Source organism: Pseudophryne corroboree, chromosome 8, assembly GCF_028390025.1.
Source record: "Pseudophryne corroboree isolate aPseCor3 chromosome 8, aPseCor3.hap2, whole genome shotgun sequence".
NCBI lineage: Eukaryota > Metazoa > Chordata > Amphibia > Anura > Myobatrachidae > Pseudophryne > Pseudophryne corroboree.
Window position 1 is genome coordinate 374589297 of NC_086451.1, and position 20600 is coordinate 374609896.

Below are 20600 nucleotides of genomic sequence, written 5' to 3' on the forward strand. Positions count from 1 at the left end.
GATTCAGAGTCCTACGTGTCTTATCTGTTTCTCTGTAAGAGTTATAGGGGTTTTTCTGGGAGCTAACAATGCAAATACATGCAAGATAACTTTTGTATTGGTATGTAGTCAGAGTTACTTGCTGTTTACAGTTACAGTGGGGCTTAAAAGTTTGTGAACCCCTAAAAATGTTCTATATTTCTGCTGAAATTTGGACTAAAACTACCTCAGATTTTCACACAAGTTCTAAAAGTAGATAAAGAGATCCAAATCAAACAAATGAGTCAAAAAAATTAGACGTGCTCCTTTTTTTATTGAGGAAAATAGTCCAATATCACACATCTGTGAGTGGCAAACATATGTGAAATTAAAGTACAGTATTTTCAATCTATGGGATGACAATCAGGTGTGATTGGACATCCTGTATTTTTAAAATAACTGGGATCTATCAAATTCTGGTGTTCACAGCACGTTTGTAGAAGTGTATCACGCCATGAACAAAGGAGATTTCTAAGGACATCGTGGAAAGTTATGTGATAATATACTTTATTTAGTCATTAACAAAATCAGCAATGAGATGTCAATGAAAATACAATATGGGCATTTCAGTGCAAAAAGATGACAGTAAAACTAGTGATGTGCACCGGACATTTATCGGGGTTTTGTGTTTTGGTTTTGGATTCGGACGCGTTTTGGCAAAACCTCCCTGAAATTTTTTTGTCGGATTCGGGTGTGTTTTGGATTTGGGTGTTGTTTTACAAAAAACCCTCAAAAACAGCTTAAATCATAGAATTTGGGGGTCATTTTGATCCCATAGTATTATTAACCTCAATAACAATAATTTCCACTCATTTTCAGTCTATTCTGAATACCTCACACCTCACAATATGATTTTTAGTCCTAAAATTTGCACCGAGGTCGGTGGCTGGCTAAGCTAAGCGACCCAAGTGGCCGACACAAACACCTGGCCCATATAGGAGTGGCACTGCAGTGTCAGGCAGGATGGCACTTCAAAAAAATTGTCCCCAAACAGCACATGATGCAAAGAAAAAAAGAGGCGCAATGAGGTAGCTGTGTGACAAAGCTAAGTGACCCAAGTGGCCAACACTGGGCCCTCCCACCCACCCTTATGCTGTATAAACAGGACATGCACACTTTAACAAACCAATCATTTCAGCGACAGGGTCTGCCACACTACTGTGACTGAAATGACTGGTTGGTTTGGGCCCCCACCAAAAAAGAAGCAATCAATCTCTCCTTGCACAAACTGGCTCTACAGAGGCAAGATGTCCACCTCATCATCATCCTCCGATTCCTCACCCCTTTCACTGTGTACATCCCCCTCCTCACAGATTATTAATTCGTCCCCACTGGAATCCACCATCACAGATCCCTGTGTACTTTCTGAAGGCAATTGCTGGTGAATGTCTCCACGGAGGAATTGATTATAATTCATTTTGATGAACATCATCTTCTCCACATTTTCTGGAAGTAACTTCGTACGCCGATTGCTGACAAGGTGAGCGGCTGCACTAAACACTCTTTCAGAGTACACACTGGAGGGAGGGCATCTTAGGTAGAATAAAGCCAGTTTGTGCAAGGGCCTCCAAATTGCATCTATTTCCTGCCAGTATACGTACGGACTGTCTGACGTGCCTACTTGGATGCGGTCACTCATATAATCCTCCACAATTCTTTCAATGGTGACAGAATCATATGCAGTGACAGTAGACGACATGTCAGTAATCGTTGCCAGGTCCTCCAGTCCGGACCAGATGTCAGCACTCGCTCCAGAATGCCCTGCATCACCGCCAGCGGTTGGGCTCGGAATTCTTAGCCTTTTCCTCGCACCCCCAGTTGCGGGAGAATGTGAAGGAGGAGCTGTTGACGGGTCATGTTCCGCTTGACTTGACAATTTTCTCACCAGCAGGTCTTTGAACCTCTGCAGACTTATGTCTGCCGGAAATAGAGATACAACGTAGGTTTTAATTCTAGGATCAAGCACGGTGGCCAAAATGTAGTGCTCTGATTTCAACAGATTGACCACCCGTGAATCCTGGTTAAGCGAATTAAGGGCTCCATCCACAAGTCCCACATGCCTAGCGGAATCGCTCTGTTTTAGCTCCTCCTTCAATGTCTCCAGCTTCTTCTGCAAAAGCCTGATGAGGGGGAATGACCTGACTCAGGCTGGCAGTGTCTGAACTGACTACACGTGTGGCAAGTTCAAAGGGTTGCAGAACCTTGCACAACGTTGAAATAATTCTCCACTGCGCTTGAGTCAGGTGCATTCCCCCTACTTTGCCTATATCGTGGGCAGATGTATAGGCTTGAATGGCCTTTTGCTGCTCCTCCATCCTCTGAATCATATAGAGGGTTGAATTCCACCTCGTTACCACCTCTTGCTTGAGATGATGGCAGGGCAGGTTCAGGAATGTTTGGTGGCGCTCCAGTCTTCGGCACGCTGTGGCTGAATGCCGAAGGTGGCCCGCAATTCTTCGGGCCACCGACAGCATCTCTTGCACGCCCCTGTCATTCTTTAAATAATTCTGCACCCCCAAATTCAATGTATGTGCAAAACATGGGACGTGCTGGAATTTGCCCAGATGTAATGAACGCACAATATTGGTGGCGTTGTTCGATGTCACAAATCCCCAGGAGAGTCCAATTGGGGTAAGCCATTCTGCAATGATCTTCCTCAGTTTCTGTAAGAGGTTGCCTGCTGTGTGCCTCTTCTGGAAAGCGGTGATACAAAGCTTAGCCTGCCTAGGAACGAGTTGGCGTTTGCGAGATGCTGCTACTGGTGCCGCCGCTGCTGTTCTTGCTGCGGGAGGCAATACATCTACCCAGTGGGCTGTCACAGTCATATAGTCCTGAGTCTGCCCTGCTCCACTTGTCCACATGTCCGTGGTTAAGTGCACATAGGGTACAACTGCATTTTTTAGGACACTGGTGACTCTTTTTCTGACGTCTGTGTACATTTTCGGTATCGCCTGCCTAGACAAATGGAACCTAGATGGTATTTGGTACCGGGGACACAGTACCTCAATCAAGTCTTTAGTTGCCTCTGAATTAACGGTGGATACCGGAACCACGTTTCTCACTGCCCAGGCTGCCAAGGCCTGAGTTATCTGCTTTGCAGCAGGATGACTGCTGTGATATTTCATCTTCCTCACAAAGGACTGTTGGACAGTCAATTGCTTAATGGAAGTAGTACAAGTGGTCTTCCGACTTCCCCTCTGGGATGACGATCGACTCCCAGCAGCAACAACAGCAGCGCCAGCAGCAGTAGGCGTTACACTCTATGATGCATCGGAGGAATCCCAGGCAGGAGAGGACTCGTCAGACTTGCCAGTGACATGGCCTGCAGGACTATTGCCTTTCCTGTCTAAGGAGGAAATTGACACTGAGGGAGTTGGTGGTGTGGTTTGCAGGAGGAAGGGATTTAGTGGTCAGTGGACTGCTTCCGCTGTCATCCAAAGTTTTTGAACTTGTCACTGACTTATGATGAATGCGCTGCAGGTGACGTATAAGGGAGGATTTTCCGAGGTGGTTAACATCCTTACCCCTACTTATTACAGCTTGACAAAGGTAACACACAGCTTGACACCTGTTGTCCGCATTTGTGTTTAAATAATTCCACACCGAAGAGCTGATTTTTATTTTATTTTGACCAGGCATGTCAATGGCCATATTCGTCCCACGGACAACAGGTGTCTCCCCGGGTGCCTGACTTAAACAAACCACCTCACCATCAGAATCCTCCTTGTCAATTTCCTCTCCAGCGCCAGCAACACCCATATCCTCATCCTGGTGTACTTCAACAGTGACATCTTCAATTTGACTATCAGGAACTGGACTGCGAGGGCTCCTTCCAGCACTTGCAGGGGGCGTGCAAATGGTGGAAGGCGCCACCTCTTCCCGTCCAGTGTTGGGAAGGTCAGGCATCGCAACCGACACAATTGGACTCTCCTTGGGGATTTGTGATTTCGAAGAACGCACAGTTCTTTGCTGTGCTTTTGCCAGCTTAAGTCTTTTCATTTTTCTAGCGAGAGGATGATTGCTTCCATCCTCATGTGAATCTGAACCACTAGCCATGAACATAGGCCAGGGCCTCAGCCGTTCCTTGCCACTCGGTGTCGTAAATGGCATATTTGCAAGTTTACGCTTCTCATCAGACGCTTTCAATTTTGATTTTTGGGTCAATTTACTGAACTTTTGTTTTTGGGATTTTACATGCTCTCTACTATGACATTGGTCATCGGCCTTGGCAGACGACGTTGATGGCATTTCATCGTCTCGGCCATGACTAGTGGCAGCAGCTTCAGCACGAGGTGGAAGTGGATCTTGATCTTTCCCTATTTTACCCCCCACATTTTTGTTCTCCATTTTTTAATGTGTGGCATTATATGCTTGTATCAATAGCAATGGCCTACTACTATATATACTGCGCACAACTGAAATGCACCACAGGTATAGAATGTAGATGGATAGTATACTTGACGACACAGAGGTAGGTACAGCAGTGGCCTTCCGTACCGTACTGCTATATATACTGGTGGTCACTGTGTCAGCAAACTGCACAACTGAAATGCACCACAGGTATAGAATGTAGATGGATAGTATACTTGACGACACAGAGGTAGGTACAGCAGTGGCCATCCGTACCGTGCTGCTATATATACTGGCGGTCACTGTGTCAGCAAACTGCACAACTGAAATGCACCACAGGTATAGAATCTAGATGGATAGTATACTTGACGACACAGAGGTAGGTACAGCAGTGGCCTTCCGTACCGTGCTGCTATATATACTGGTGGTCACTGTGTCAGCAAACTGCAAAACTGAAATGCACCACAGGTATAGAATGTAGATGGATAGTATACTTGACGACACAGAGGTAGGTACAGCAGTGGCCATCCGTACCGTGCTGCTATATATACTGGCGGTCACTGTGTCAGCAAACTGCACAACTGAAATGCACCACAGGTATAGAATCTAGATGGATAGTATACTTGACGACACAGAGGTAGGTACAGCAGTGGCCTTCCGTACCGTGCTGCTATATATACTGGTGGTCACTGTGTCAGCAAACTGCAAAACTGAAATGCACCACAGGTATAGAATCTAGATGGATAGTATACTTGACGACACAGGGGTAGGTACAGCAGTGGCTTACTGTACCATAATGCTATATATTATATACTGGTGGTCACTGGTCAGCAAAACTCTGCACTGTACTCCTCCTATATAATATTATACTGGTGGTCCCCAGTCCCCACAATAAAGCAGCACACTGAGCACAGATATGGAGTGTTTTTCATGCAGACAACGTATACTGGTGGTCACTGTCAGCAAAACTCTGCACTGTACTCCTGCTATATAATACAGCTACTCCCCAGTCCCCACAATTAGGCAGTGTGAGCACAGATATATGCAGCACACTGAGCACAGATAAGGAGCGTTTTTTTCAGGCAGAGAAAGGATAAAACTGGTGGTCACTGATCAGCACTGTACTCCTCCTATATTAATATAAAGCTGCTCCCCAGTCCCCACAATGATATAAGCAAGCTCAAATATTTGCATCAACTCAACAATGAATAAACGGAGAGGACGCTAGCCACGTCCTCTCCCTAACATTTCCAATGCACGAGTGAAAATGGCGGCGACACGCGGCTGCTTATATAGATTCCGAATCTCGCGAGAATCCGACAGTGGGATGATGACGTTCGGGCGCGCTCGGGTTAACCGAGCCATATGGGAGAATCAGAGTATGGCTCGGACTCGTGTAAAAAGGGAGAAGTTCGGGGGGGTTCGATTTCCGAGAAACCAAACCCGCTCATCACTAAGTAAAACTATGCCACATTTGTAAGCATTAACACAAAACCTGGTGAGCATTTAGCAACCGAACAGCAGTTGGAAAGAAGCTGTTTGACATACGATTTGTATGAGCACGGACACTCCTGAACCGTTTTAATGATGGCAATCTTTCGAAGATCAAACAATTTGGATGACTCTCATCAATGAGTATACACCTACCTTTCCTTAGTACACTTCTAGTCTAAAAATCCTACATACTTGGCAGGGACACCCCAATGATCCTACTAGCAGTTTTGACCACCCATTCAAAAGCTATTCGTTCCACTACAGTGCAGTTTCCAAACCACACTATAATTCCGTACGTTAAAACACTCTCTATAATACTACGGTAAAACCTAACTAAGGTACTTGTGCTCAAACAAACAGCTCTAAGTCTCCTCAAAAAGAAAAGGCGTTGCTGCGCCTTCTTGATCAAAAAAAAAAAACTGTTCAAGGACCAAGTTAGGTCAGTTGAAATGTACATGCCCAAAAATGTAAACGAAGCCACCTCCTCAATCGGCTTTCCGCCCAGGAACACAGGAAATAATGGTCTATTGCAACCCTGTCTAAAATCAACAACCATTTCCTTTGTTTTGGATGTATTTAAAATCAAACAGTTTGCTTTACTCCATTCCTGTAAACGTAAAATTTCGGATCTATAAGATAACTCATCATTTCCACTTATCAAACCAACAACCGCCGTGTCGTCTGCAAATGTCACCACTTTAACTGAATCAAAAATTGAAAAACAATCATACGAAAATAATGAATATAATAACGGGCTTAAAGCACACCCTTGTGGAACCCCCGGGCCTATGCAGACCTCGCCAGACACAGATTTACCTAGCCTGACTACTTGAGGCCTATCTGTCAAAAAGTTTAAAATCCAATTGCACGTGAACCCATTTATGCCTAAGTTAAAAAACTTAGAGACCAAAGAAGCCGGTACAATGGTATTAAACGCAGAACTAAAATCCACAAACAAAATTCTCACACAGGTCCCTTTCTTTTCTAGATGGCTCTGTGCCTGATGTAAAACAGTCAGAGCTGCGTCCTCCGTAGACCTATTCTGCCAATATGCAAATTGGAAAGGATCAAAATTCGCAGGAAAATGGGATGTGATATTTTTTTTAACATCAATCGTTCAAAGCATTTCATAACTAATGATGTTAACGCAATGGGCCGATAGTCATCTAAACATTTAGGCAAACCCTTTTTGGGTATAGGAATAATTTCTGTAAACTTAAAACAGTTTGGTATTTTACATACTTGTAGAGAGATATTAAATATTACCGTAAAAATCCAAGCTAATTCATTGCTACATTTTCTAAGAACTTTACCTTGAATTCCATCTGGACCAGCAGATTTTCCCATACTAACACCTCTGAGACACTTCAGCACATCTTGCTCATCCAAGACTACCGAGGCCTCACCAGGTCTGGTCTCAACCGCTTTAGCAATAATTAAATTATTCCTATCGAATCTAGAATAAAAGACATTTAGGTCTTCCGCCATCGTACTGTTTACTGCACTAGATACCACTTTCCTAGGTTTATAATCAGTGATATCTTGCAGACTCCGCCACATACTCTTGGAGTCATTACACTGCTTAAACCTGTCCTCCATTTTATTTGAGAATTCCATTTTAGCCTTTTCTATCCCTCTCCTCAAGTCAGCTCTAGCAATTGAATAAGCATCCTTATCCCTCAATTTAAAAGCTCTATCCCTAGACTTTAGCAGGGAACGGACTTTGGCGTTTAACCAAGGTTTCTCATTTTCAAAGACTTTAAAACACAGCTTGGTTGTTACACTTTCTACACAGCAGTTTATATAGCCTATCACTGAAATTGCTAATAAATCAATATCAATGGACCCACTCCTTGTGGATTCCTCAATTAACAGCTCCCAGTTAGTAAATGCTAAAGTGTCCTGAAGCCTTTCTACAGCATTTTCTGGCCATACAATGATGGATTTCTTTGCAGGCCTAACCCGCTTAACCAGGGGTATATACTTTGGGATTAGGAATAAAGAAACATGATCTGACTTCCCAATATGCGGGAGGACAGCAGTCTCGTAAGCAAGATCCATATTAGTGTACACTTGGTCGAGAATATTGTCACCTCATGTGGGCACCTGAATATTTTTATAAAATTTAGGTAAGACCGACTGTAAATCAGTCTGATTAAAATCCCCTGCAATAATAAAAGCAGCATCCACGTATTTAGACTGTAAGCCAGTTAACATATCATATAAAGTGTCGAGTGCACAACCTGCATTAACCTGCATTAGCCTGCAGGCAAATGTAATTAGCCATTACCATAATAACGGAATATTCTCGGGGCAAATAATAGGGCCTGCACTTAATCAATAAATATTCTAAGTCCTCAGAGCAATAGGATTCAACAAGAACAGCATTTGAACACCATAACGTATTCACATAAATACAAACCCCTCCACCTCTACATTTCCCCAATGCATTAGTTCTATCAGCTCTAAACAAACTTCTGTCCGTGAGTCCCAAAAAAGGAATCAGGAACAGACTTCGACAACCAAGTCTCAATAAAAATTAAAAGAGAACCATTCCTCAGGCAACGTTTGCTAGCTATTTCTGCTTGAATGTCATCCAGTTTGTTTGTCAAAGAACGCACATTTGCCAGGAGTAAACTGGGCAAAGGAGGCTTCACAGGACAAAGCTGAAGTCTCACTTTTACTCCTGCCCTCTTACCATGCTTCTGCCATCTCTCCCTGCGTGGACACCGCTTCCAGCCTCCCACAAGATTAAGGCCCCATCCTGGATCATCTCGTCCAGGACCATATCCAGCTCTCCTGTAATGGTGGCGATAGGAGTAACGGCCATGGTAATCTCCTCTACCCTGGCCACTTGTGCCCTGCACCGGCGGCCTCGAGCCCAGCTCACTCAGGCTCTCACACTCCATGGAGGCCAGCCCCCCCGGCACAGCAGCAACACCCGGAACCATAGCGCCACCAGCAGCAGCTGCAAGGCCAGAGGAAGCAGCAGCCAGAAGAACTCCCACAGCGCCAGCTCCAGCGTCGTCGCCTCCGACAGCACCAGCGCTCACGGACCGGAGCACACAGCCAGCAGCGTCCGGAGCATCACCTCCCGCAGCTACAGCCCCAGCTCTCACAGTCCGGAGCACAGTCTACAGCACACAGCCGCCTCCCGCAAATGCACCGGATCTGGCATTGCTGAGCCTCTCCGCACCACCTCGGGCCATTGGTGATGCTCATCAGCCTGGAAAAGGTTAAGAACCATCTCTAAAGAGTTTGGACTCCACCAGTCGACAGACAGATTGTGTACAAATGGAGGAAATTCAAGATCATTATTAATCTCCCCAAGAGTGGTCGACCAACAAAGATCACGCTAAGAGCAAGGCGTCTAATAGTTTGCAAGGTCACAAAAGAACCCAAGGTAACCTCTAAGCAACTGAAGACCTTTCTCGCATTAGCTAATGTTAATGTTCATGAGTCCACCATCAGGAGATCACTGAACAACAATGGTGTGCACAGCAGGATTGCAAGGAGAAAGCTGCTGCTCTCCAAAAACAACAATGCTGCCCATCTGCAGTTTGCTACAGAATCCCTTTATGAGCCAGAAGGCTTTTGGAACAATGTTTATAGAGCTTTTTGTTTAAATAAGAATCGTTATGTTTGGCGAAAGTAGAACACTGCATTCCAGCAAAATCCTTATTATTATAAACGAGTGCTCCCCAAAAAGTTTTTTTTGTCTTTTTCTCTCATTTCCAGTTGTATTCCAGCATAAAAAACCTGATTCCATCTGTGAAACACGGTGGTGGTGATATCATGGTTTGGGCCTGTTTTGCTGCATTTGGACCAGGACGACTTGCCATCATTGATTGGACAATTATGAATTATACCAGAAAATTCTAAAGGAAAATGTCAGGACATCTGTCCCTGAGCTGCATCTTAAGAGTGGGTCACGCAGCAAGACAATGACCTAAAGCACACACGTCATTCAACCTAAGAATGGTTAAAGAATAATACATTTAAAGTTTTGGAATGGCTAAGTCAAAGTCTTGACCTTAATCCAATCGAAATTTTGTGGAAGGACCTGAAGTGAATAGTTCATGGGAGGAAACCCACCAACATTTGAACAACAGTTGAAGCTGTTTTGAATGGATGAATGGGGTAAAATTCCGCCAAACCAATGTTCCGGACTAATCAAAAATTACCGGAACATTTACATGCAGTTATTGCTGCACAAGGGGGTCATACCAGATACTGAAAGCAATAGTTCACATACTTTTGCCACTCACAGATATGATATTGGCTAATTTTCCTCAATAAAAAAATGAGCACATCAAATTTTTTGTCTCATTTGTTTAATTTGTTTCTCTTTATCTACTTTTAGGATTTGTGTGAAAATCTGAGGTAGTTTTAGGCCAAATTTCAGCAGAAATATAGAAAATTCTGCAGGGTCACAAACTTTCAAACACCACTTTATACTTGTTTAAAGATGATGCCACATTCAGATGGATCTCCTCCATGGTAGATGTAAGTACAATACTAATGATGGCAGATGCTCTTGCATCATACTTGCTTACTCTCCCTGAACAGCCGTGATCCGATGCACATCCGGCCTCAATCCGATGCACAGACACCCACTTGCCGAGTAAAGTAGATGGACCCGGCAGGCGATGATGCGATTTGTGCTGAATTGCATCTACATAGGTTAGCCCCCTTTTTACAATGCCTGCCATCTCTGCATTGTACAGAGGGAGGCGAGACCGCAGCTAATGCCTCCTCAGCTGCATCACACCCCAACACCACCCACCGCCCCCCATATATCAAGCCACGCCACCAACACCACCCCACTTTGAACAGACCAAAAACCGGAACATTGGCAACTATGTCTGGCATACGGAAGTGTGCAGCGGAGTGATCACATAGATATGTACACGTGAGAATGTGGGTATTGTCACATTTGTGTTCCATTTTCCTTTTATTTGTATTCCATTCTTGTTGGGCTTCCACAGTTGCAGTCACTCAGTAATTATACAAATTAACAGTTTATGACTTTTTCCAAGGAGGACAAAATGGCAGTCACTACAGAGGCTTGTCTAACCATTAGAGAGTGCATTGTCTGGGCCCCATTTTAAATATATTTTGTAAATACTGCTAGTTCAACATGATAATATTAATATTATCATATTAATAACAGGAATGCACTGTAGAACATACACCATAGTCCTGTGCAGTATAATGTAGCATACAGTACGTATAATTCAAGAGCACAGTCTGGGCAATGGGGCCCACTGGGGGGTTTCCCCTGTACCCTAGTGAGCCAGCCCAAACCTGCACAGTGGGGTATATGTTATAGGTTGTAATTTTTGTGAACCATCCTGTTCTCGACAATAGGGCCTGTAGATTTAAATTGGCAATAATTTGAAAGGCAAAACCAACCTAGTTTTGCTTTTAAAATGTTTGCCCCTTTAACTCTACAAGCTTAATTACAGAGATTGTGCTGGTTTACAGAAATCTCTCTCTATTCCATATACCACAATATGTCCAATGGTCAAAATGTTTTGGACACACAGGGGGAAATTTACTAAGATTCGTATTTTCCCGTTTCAGGTCAAAGTTCAATCACGAATGACATCGAAAGTGTAAAACTGCAACTTTTTGAATTTATTACGACTAATTTACTAAGCTGTCGTATTCGGGTTTTTCTTTTGTTCCGATGTCGATGTCATTCGTGGTTTTTTTTCTTTTTTTACGGCAGTGATTAGCAAAACACTGCCGACTTTTTTACAATTAATCTCGGCCGGATCTGTGTGATCCGTGCTGGGGTTCATTTTTTTTGTTTTTTTTAAATTAAACACTGCAAAATATTTTAAAAAAAATTGCGTGGGGTCCCCCCTCCTAAGCATAACCAGCCTTGGGCTCTTTGAGCCGATCCTGGTTGCAGAAATATGGGAAAAAAATTGACAGGGGTTCCCCCATATTTTAGCAACCAGCATCGGGCTCTGCGCCTGGTCCTGGTTCCAAAAATACGGGGGACAAAAAGAGTAGGGGTCCCCCGTATTTTTAAAACCAGCACCGGGCTCCACTAGCTGGACAGATAATGCCACAGCCGGGGGTCACTTTTATATAGTGCCCTGCGGCCGTGGCATCAAAAATCCAACTAGTCACCCCTGGACGGGGTACCCTGGGGGAGTGGGGACCCCTTCAATCAAGGGGTCCCCCCCCCAGCCACCCAAGGGCCAGGGGTGAAGCCCGAGGCTGTCCCCCCCCATCCAATGGGCTGCGGATGGGGGGGCTGATAGCCTTTGTTGTCAAAGAAAAGATATTGTTTTTAGTAGCAGTACTACAAGTCCCAGCAAGCCTCCCCCGCATGCTGGTACTTGGAGAACCACAAGTACCAGCATGCGGCGGAAAAACGGGCCCGCTGGTACCTGTAGTACTACTACTAAAAAAATACCCAAAAAAACACAAGACACACACACCGTGAAAGTATAATTTTATTACATACATACACACATACATACATACTTACCTTATGTTCCCACGCAGGTCGGTCCTCTTCTCCAGTAGAATCCAAGGGGTACCTGTTGAAGAAATTATACTCACGAGATCCAGGGGCCCAGGGTCCTCGGAGAAATCCTTTGTAATCCACGTACTTGAAAAAAATAACAAAACGCTAACCCGAGCCACGCACTAAAAGGGGACCCATGTTTTCACATGGATCCCCTTTTCCCGACTGCCAGAAACCCACTCTGACTTCTGTCTAAGTGGGTTTCCTCAGCCAATCAGGGAGCGCCACGTTGTAGCACTCTCCTGATCAGCTGTGTGCTCCTGTCTTCACTGACAGGCAGCACACGGCAGTGTTACAATGTAGCGCCTATGCGCTACATTGTAACCAATGCTGGGAACTTTCTGCCCTGCGGTTGACCTAAAGTGACGTCACCGCTGAGCAGAAAGTTCCCAGCATTGGTTACAATGTAGCGCATAAGCGCTACATTGTAACAGTGCCGCGTGCTGCCTGTCAGTGAGGACAGGAGCACACAGCTGATCAGGAGAGTGCTACAACGTGGCGCTCCCTGATTGGCTGAGGAAACCCACTTAGACAGAAGTCAGAGTGGGTTTTCTGGCAGTCGGGAAAAGGGGATCCATGTGAAAACATGGGTCCCCTTTTAGTGCGTGGCTCGGGTTAGCGTTTTGTTATTTTTTTCAAGTACGTGGATTACAAAGGATTTCTCCGAGGACCCTGGGCCCCTGGATCTCGTGAGTATAATTTCTTCAACAGGTACCCCTTGGATTCTACTGGAGAAGAGGACCGACCTGCGTGGGAACATAAGGTAAGTATGTATGTATGTGTGTATGTATGTAATAAAACTATACTTTCACGGTGTGTGTGTCTTGTGTTTTTTTGGGTATTTTTTTAGTAGTAGTACTACAGGTACCAGCGGGCCCGTTTTTCCGCCGCATGCTGGTACTTGTGGTTCTCCAAGTACCAGAATGCGGGGGAGGCTTGCTGGGACTTGTAGTACTGCTACTAAAAACAATATCTTTTCTTTGACAACAAAGGCTATCAGCCCCCCCATCCGCAGCCCATTGGATGGGGGGGGACAGCCTCGGGCTTCACCCCTGGCCCTTGGGTGGCTGGGGGGGGGGACCCCTTGATTGAAGGGGTCCCCACTCCCCCAGGGTACCCCGGCCAGGGGTGACTAGTTGGATTTTTGATGCCACGGCCGCAGGGCACTATATAAAAGTGACCCCCGGCTGTGGCATTATCTGTCCAGCTAGTGGAGCCCGGTGCTGGTTTTAAAAATACGGGGGACCCCTACTCTTTTTGTCCCCCGTATTTTTGGAACCAGGACCAGGCGCAGAGCCCGATGCTGGTTGCTAAAATATGGGGGAACCCCTGTCAATTTTTTCCCCATATTTCTGCAACCAGGATCGGCTCAAAGAGCCCGAGGCTGGTTATGCTTAGGAGGGGGGACCCCACGCAATTTTTTTTTTTAATTTTACAGTGTTTAATTAAAAAAAAAAAAAAATTGAACAATAATTGAAAAATAAGCACTTTCCCACCCCTTCCCACTGATATACATGCACGGATCTCATGGATCCGTGCATGCCTATCCAATCACGAATAAAAAAAAGTAGGTCTGTTTTTTTTTAGCACTTTTTTACGAGTTGTAATTTTTCACGGCAGTGTTTGCTTTTTTTTTGCTTTGCACTTCTTAGTAAATGACCGAGATTCATACTTAAACAGCCGCGTTTTGACCGATGGTGTATTCATTCGTGATTTTTTCCTAGGACTTCAAAATATTACGAATGCCCTCATCACTGCCGTGATTATTGCTTAGTAAATTACCGAGATGACACTTTGATGAAAAAACGGCATCTCGGTCAAAATAGGGAGCTTAGTAAATTTACCCCACACTCTCTTCTCTCATGTGTATTGTGGTATGTGCAAGGTCTTCATAACTATGCCATTTACATAATATTCCTTATGTACAAAACTTACCAGTGTAATACACCTTCACGTCTCACATGTGTTTCCTTCTCTTCTAGATGGGCAAACTAGGTTTTCGGGAAGACAATCTTACAAAGTATCGAAAGAGGATAGAAGAGAACAATTTGAATGGTAGAGCCCTTGTCTACAGTGATAATAATGAGATAAGAGCAACCTTGGGTATGGACCTGGGAGATTGGACATTATTCAGTGTATACTTCCTAGGAGTTCTGCCACCGCCTCCTGCTGCCCCCGCACCAACCCAAGTTATTAACAAGCAGGAGGCTCCAAAATCTGGTGCTGAAAACCTCTTAAAAGGAAGCATAATGTCTCTATACCTCTCAAATGAAAATCTCTGACAAGTGAAGGAAATGGTCAATACAAAACTGTAAATTTGATCACCCTTACTGTGGGCTGATGATGCGATCATCTTTAATCTGTGGTGGTTATCATGAGATATACATTTGCAGAATTTAAGAACAAGTAAAAAATAGAGTAAAGAAACTTTATTTGGGACAATTACATTTACATACCTGTTTAATTTAAATATACATCTGTGGGGGAATTATATTAACCAAACCATAGTTTCAGCACTACTGAAGTATGACAGACACTGGCTGCTTTGTATATTGGCAGTTATTTGTTTTCCTAAAGCAGTGTCATTTAAGTGATATACTGCATACCTACTTATTGTGCACATTGAGGATAAATACTGCTGTTATATATATTGGCAGTACAAACCTGTCTAAAAGCATAATATAGATTCCTTTTTACTCCACTGTGGCAAGCGCCTCTGCTTTGTAACTTGACAGCTATATACCAGTCTACAGTATAAGCGTTTTTGAGTTTACACCAGCAGCAGTGGCGCACGCAGGGGGAGTTTCTGAATACCCCAAAACCCACCCTGACATGATTATTTTTCCACATCTCCTGAGCAGTCATTTACAGTAGGTGTGCACTGAGAATCAATACTGCTGTGGTACATATTGGCAATATTTATCTGCCTAAATGCAGTACAGGTTGAGCATCCTTTATCCAAATATTCAGAAATATAGAATTTTTTGAGTGAGAGTGAGATAGTGAAACCTTTATTTTCTGATGTCTCACTATACACAAACTTTGTTTAATACACAAAGTTATTAAAAAGATTGTATTTCAATTACCTTCAGGCTGTGTTTATAAGGTGTATATGAAACATAAGTGAATTGTGTGAATGTACACACACATTGTTTAATGCACAAAGTTGTTAAAAATATTGGCTAAAATTACCTCCAGGAAGTGTGTATAAGGTATATATGAAACATAAAGGCATCCTGTGCTTAGATTTAGGTCCCATCACCATGATATCTCATTATGGTATGCATTTATTCCAAAATACGGAAAAATCCGATATCCAAAATACTTCTAGTCCCAATTTTGGATAAGGGATACTCAACCTGTATATGTATCCCCATAATCCAATAGTGACAGCTGCTACTATGTAGTCTGCCAGTTATATATCTGCCTAAAAGCACTACATATATTCTCATTAATCCCACCAGGGATGAGTGCTGATGACTTGAAATTTGCCAGCTATACAGTATATTTGCCTAAAAGGAGTGTATCTGTTTTACTACATTCACATTTGTTGTTCTTATCATATTATATTTATTCTGCAGGTTTTATGGTCACACCTAGAATTCAATGGGCATCAAAAATCAGATTTTCTGCTCACATACACACAGGCTTTTCGGTATATGGCAATACGTTTTTCAAAATAAATGTACAAATATAGATTTTGGATGTATTTATGTCATCTTTATTGTCCAAATAAATGCAAACCAAAAGAGTTCTAGATGAGATATTTTATTATTGGTTCACAGTGCAGCATTTGTGTAATAAACATATTATTCACATTAATCAAGGAAAGAATATTAACAACCGCAACCATTACATAACTAATTGTTAAGAAATTGTTACATGCTTTACTGGTGTTAACGCATTACAGATTGGTTCCCGGCAGCACACTGTTTGTTTCAAGCTGTAGTCGTATACAAGGCATGGTTTTGTCCATTTAAAAAATTGTCTGAGTTCGGCAGGGGGTGGTCTTCAGTTTGCCGGCCGTTGGGATCCCGGCGCACAGTATACCAGCGCCGGAATCCCAACACACGGCACACCAACACCTTTTCTCCCTCTTGGGGGTCCACAACAGGGCCGGTTCTGGCGCTCTGAGCGCCCCGGGCGGAAATAGGGGGCGTGGCTTCGTACAGGGGGCGTGGTCTTTACGCCCCCTGTACAGACTGATATGATGTGCGGTGCGCGATGACGTCATCGCGCACAGCACAGCAAAGGTCCTCTCCACGAAGGGAAACTAGACGTAGCGTCTAGTTTCCCTTTGTGGAGAGGACCTTTGCTGTGCGGTGCGCGATGACGTCATCGCGCACCGCGCAGTAAAGGACCTCTTCAAGAAGGGAAACTAGACGCGTACGCGTCTAGTTTCCCTTCAAAGCAGCAGCGGACGGCAGCAGGCGTGCAGCGGCAGCGGGGGGCACCCAAAGCAGCAGCGGATCTTGCCCTGGTGCGGCGCCCTCCGGATGGCGCCCTGCGCCCTCCGGATGGCGCCCTGCGCCCTCCGGGAGGCGGCGCCCCGGGCAAAAGTCCTGCTTGCCCGTGGCAAGATCCGCTACTGGTCCACAACCCCCCTGGAGGGCCCCGCAAGGGACTCATTTGGCGCTCGGCCAGCTGTCTGTATGCCGGCGGTCGGGATTACGGCGCCAGTATGCTGGTCACCGGAAGCCCGGCCACCGGCATACCATACTACACCCTTCGACAGGGAACCCGCACCTCCGGCAAACTTGGACTTCATTACAGCTGGCCCATTGTACCAATGAGTTTATATTTGTACGAAACTTTCTGCTTTTGAATACAAATGATACTTATAGTGTCTACCGAGCCACGTGATTTTTTTTTTTACATTTTGAACATATTATTATTATTTTTTTGTTATTGTGTACTATTTGGGTCAGGTATTTGTATTTTTTATATTTCCCTCTTGCATGTTTGTAATTATTTTCAGTAATCAGAGTTTATAATTTTAAGGTATATGGATTAAAATCTGTTTTACAATTTTTAAATAAATCTATGTATATTCATGCCTGCAGAGAGTGCCTCATTGGGAATTTTCTTGTGGTTTGAAAATTTCTTTCATTATAGTTACCCAAGTGAACAAAGCAACAGATTACTCCTCTCCTGCTTTTCTTCCACATTACAGACGCACGGAGTCGGACTGGCCCACAAGTGTACAGGGGAAACCCCTGACAGGCCCCATACACATTATACATATGTGACATTATACTGCACAGGACTATGGTGTATTTTCTAAAGTGCATTGCTGTTATTAATCTGGTCATTGTCATGCATGCACTAGCAGTATTTATAATATATATATTTATAGACCATGCAGATTTTACACTAGCTGTCTGGAGGGATTACAAAGATTTAATGGGATAATCAGGGAGGGCAGAAAGGAGGGATCTATAAAGTATAACTGGTGTGGAGAGGGGGGGGGGGGGGTGAAGGATGGTCAGTATAGGTAAATCAAGAAATACACAATCAACCAAGGACACGGGAATAACTAAACTGAAATGTATGCTTGCAAATGCAAGAAGTAAAATGGGGGAATTAGAAACAATTGCACTGAAAGATCAATACGATATCATAGGCATTACGGAGACATGGTGGGATGATTCTCACGACTGGGCAGCAAATTTTGAAGGATATACTCTTTTCAGGAGAAATAGGACTAACAAAAAAGGAGGAGGTGTATGTCTTTATGTTAAGCCATTTTTAAAACTGTATATAAAGGAGGTTATTTACGAGGGGACTGGAGATAACATGTAGTCATGATGGGTTGAGATTTCCAGTGGGGGGGGGATACAAAAAAGCTATTAATAAGGACATGCTGCAAACTGCCAAATATTAGTGTGACTGAAGGTACATGCGCAGTTGCAAAAATTTGCTCAACTACATCAACATCAGCATTGCATGCAGGTTACATGCGACTAGAAATTATTCCCTATTTCTCACACACACGCACATTTCTCATAAACACTGGCTCAAACTCATATACTCTCACTCACACTCTTTCACACAAACTGACATTGCTCACATACATTCCTTATCTCACACTCTCATAAACTGACTCACACTCCTCCACTTACACTTATTCCGCTTTCACATCGCAATGCCCGGGTCACACCTGGGAATTGGAAACGGCTCCTTTCCAGGTGCGACCTGGCATTGGACCCTTTTATATTGGCTACCCGAACTGGCAATATGTCGGTTCGGGTTGCAGTCGTGAGTGGTGAGTGGAGCTGGCATCAGGTACGGAGGCAAATCATCTCCATGCCAACTCTGCCTATGCTGTGAACAGGTCACGGGTCGCATTGACTTGGCAACACGTTCACACTACACCTGACCCAGGAATAACCTTTGTTTATTTCCAGGTTGAATTACTGGGTCAGACAACCCGGGAATTCGTCAGTGACCCCTTTCACACCGCACAGTGACCGGCCAATATACTGGGTTGATACCGGGTTATTTGTGTGGTGTGAAAGGGGTATTACTGATACACAGTCCCTCTCTTATTCAAACTGTCAAACACTCCCTTTTACATAGACATTACCTCACTCATACACACGGACTCTCTCTTTCATACATATGGTGCATTTTCAATTGAAGTCGGATCCATTCCGACATTCATTTGTCGTAATGGATCTGACCTGGGCTATTCAATGCATTCTCAATTCGACTTTAAAAAAAGTTGAATTGAGATGCGGGAGCTGAGACTATATAGCCACAGCTGTAGCGCTGCTCTCCCCTGTCTGTCCGTGGCTCTCCCCTGTCTCCCCTCCAGCTCTGCCTCTCCCCATCCCCACATTACAGCCACCGCTCATGGCAGCATCCACTCGGCTCCAACAAGTGAGGTTGCGTGTATTGTCTGAAGCGTGGCCAAACCCGGCAGGTTTTACCCTTGTTTCCAAATATGTCAATCTAACTTTAAAAATAGTCAGATTCACAGTGTCGGAATGGCCCAAACCTGTCAGGTTTGGTAGCGGCACTGAGTACTGACCTATCGGATCCTTTCCGTTGGAAAGGATCCGACAGGTATTGAATATACCCCTTAGTGGTTGACTGGTTGGTAGTATATCTCTCTCCACTGTATCAGTCTCCAAGACTTAACATCTGCCTCTTAGAGCTGTATCACTCCAACTCTCTTTGCAATTGTGGACAATAAAGTGGGCATGTGGGTGTAATACCCCACTATGAGCAGTATTATGTCAGACATTGTGCATCACGTTACAGTGCAGGTGTATGTCATTATACAACTGACAGACCACAACTCCCAGCAGCCCTGGCAACTGCTCAGGAGCAGGTCACATGACTAATCAGGTGGAGAGGTCAGTGACAGTTGGGAGAAAGGCAGTTGTTGAGAGCAGAGGTGAGGTAAGTGACCTTGAGAGGAGAGCTATGCTGTCAGTAGTGTGCTGAGGTGACTGAGAAGATGGAGGCAGACCCTCCTCCCGCAATGGACAGTAATATGACTCGTTCCCCATACAAGAGAAGATTGAGGATGTGGTAGTAATAAGAGTGACAGCGGCAGGAGCAGTTCCCAATAGTGACAGGTGGAGCAGAGGTGAACTTGCCAGCCCTCTGTGTGTATTATTAAAGGCAGGAGGCGGACTGGGAGATGTGCCTAGACTCCCCAAATAAGGACAATAATGGGCAGTGTGGAGCATTATCAGCCTATTGGGCATGAAAGCCAGCACAGGTCCTGCACTAACAGCTGTCTACAGCACAGCACTTCCATTACTACTGGACAGGTATCACTGCAAACAGCTGTAGCAATACTCAGTAATTGTGAGTCACCACAGTTCACTACACACTAAGTATACAAAGAATAAAGCAGTTTCTGTACTTGTGAGTAAACTAAGGAACCCTGCTGCAATATTACCTATTACACAGGAACAGTTATATTTGCATTGAGCAGAATTTAAGTAAATGAGTGATTCTACCCTGCAGGATTTAATGTAGGCCTCATCCTGTTCGTGACGCCAAAAATGAATATGTAATATCCAGGTGGGTATTATACTAATATCTAGAGGTAAGTATTCAGGCAGGGTTCTAATGTAGTACCTTATCTCTCTCTTCCTAATCCACAGGTCCTTGTAATCTCCATAGAGAGGCGAGAAGGGAATCTTACACAAAGAAGTTTATTCACTGTTGTACA

General features: G+C 44.2%; 1 protein-coding gene across 1 annotated transcript in view; it reads left to right on the top strand.

The window, feature by feature from the left end:
• LOC134947823 (NTPase KAP family P-loop domain-containing protein 1-like) overlaps window positions 1-14737 on the top strand; it is a 30526-nt gene extending 15789 nt beyond the window's left edge. Inside the window, exon 4 of the mRNA XM_063935691.1 lies at window positions 14392-14737. Coding sequence (XP_063791761.1) covers window positions 14392-14691 — 300 coding nt within the window. The 3' untranslated portion in view covers window positions 14692-14737. The remainder of the gene's footprint in view (window positions 1-14391) is intronic.
• Window positions 14738-20600: the final 5863 nt, after the last annotated feature.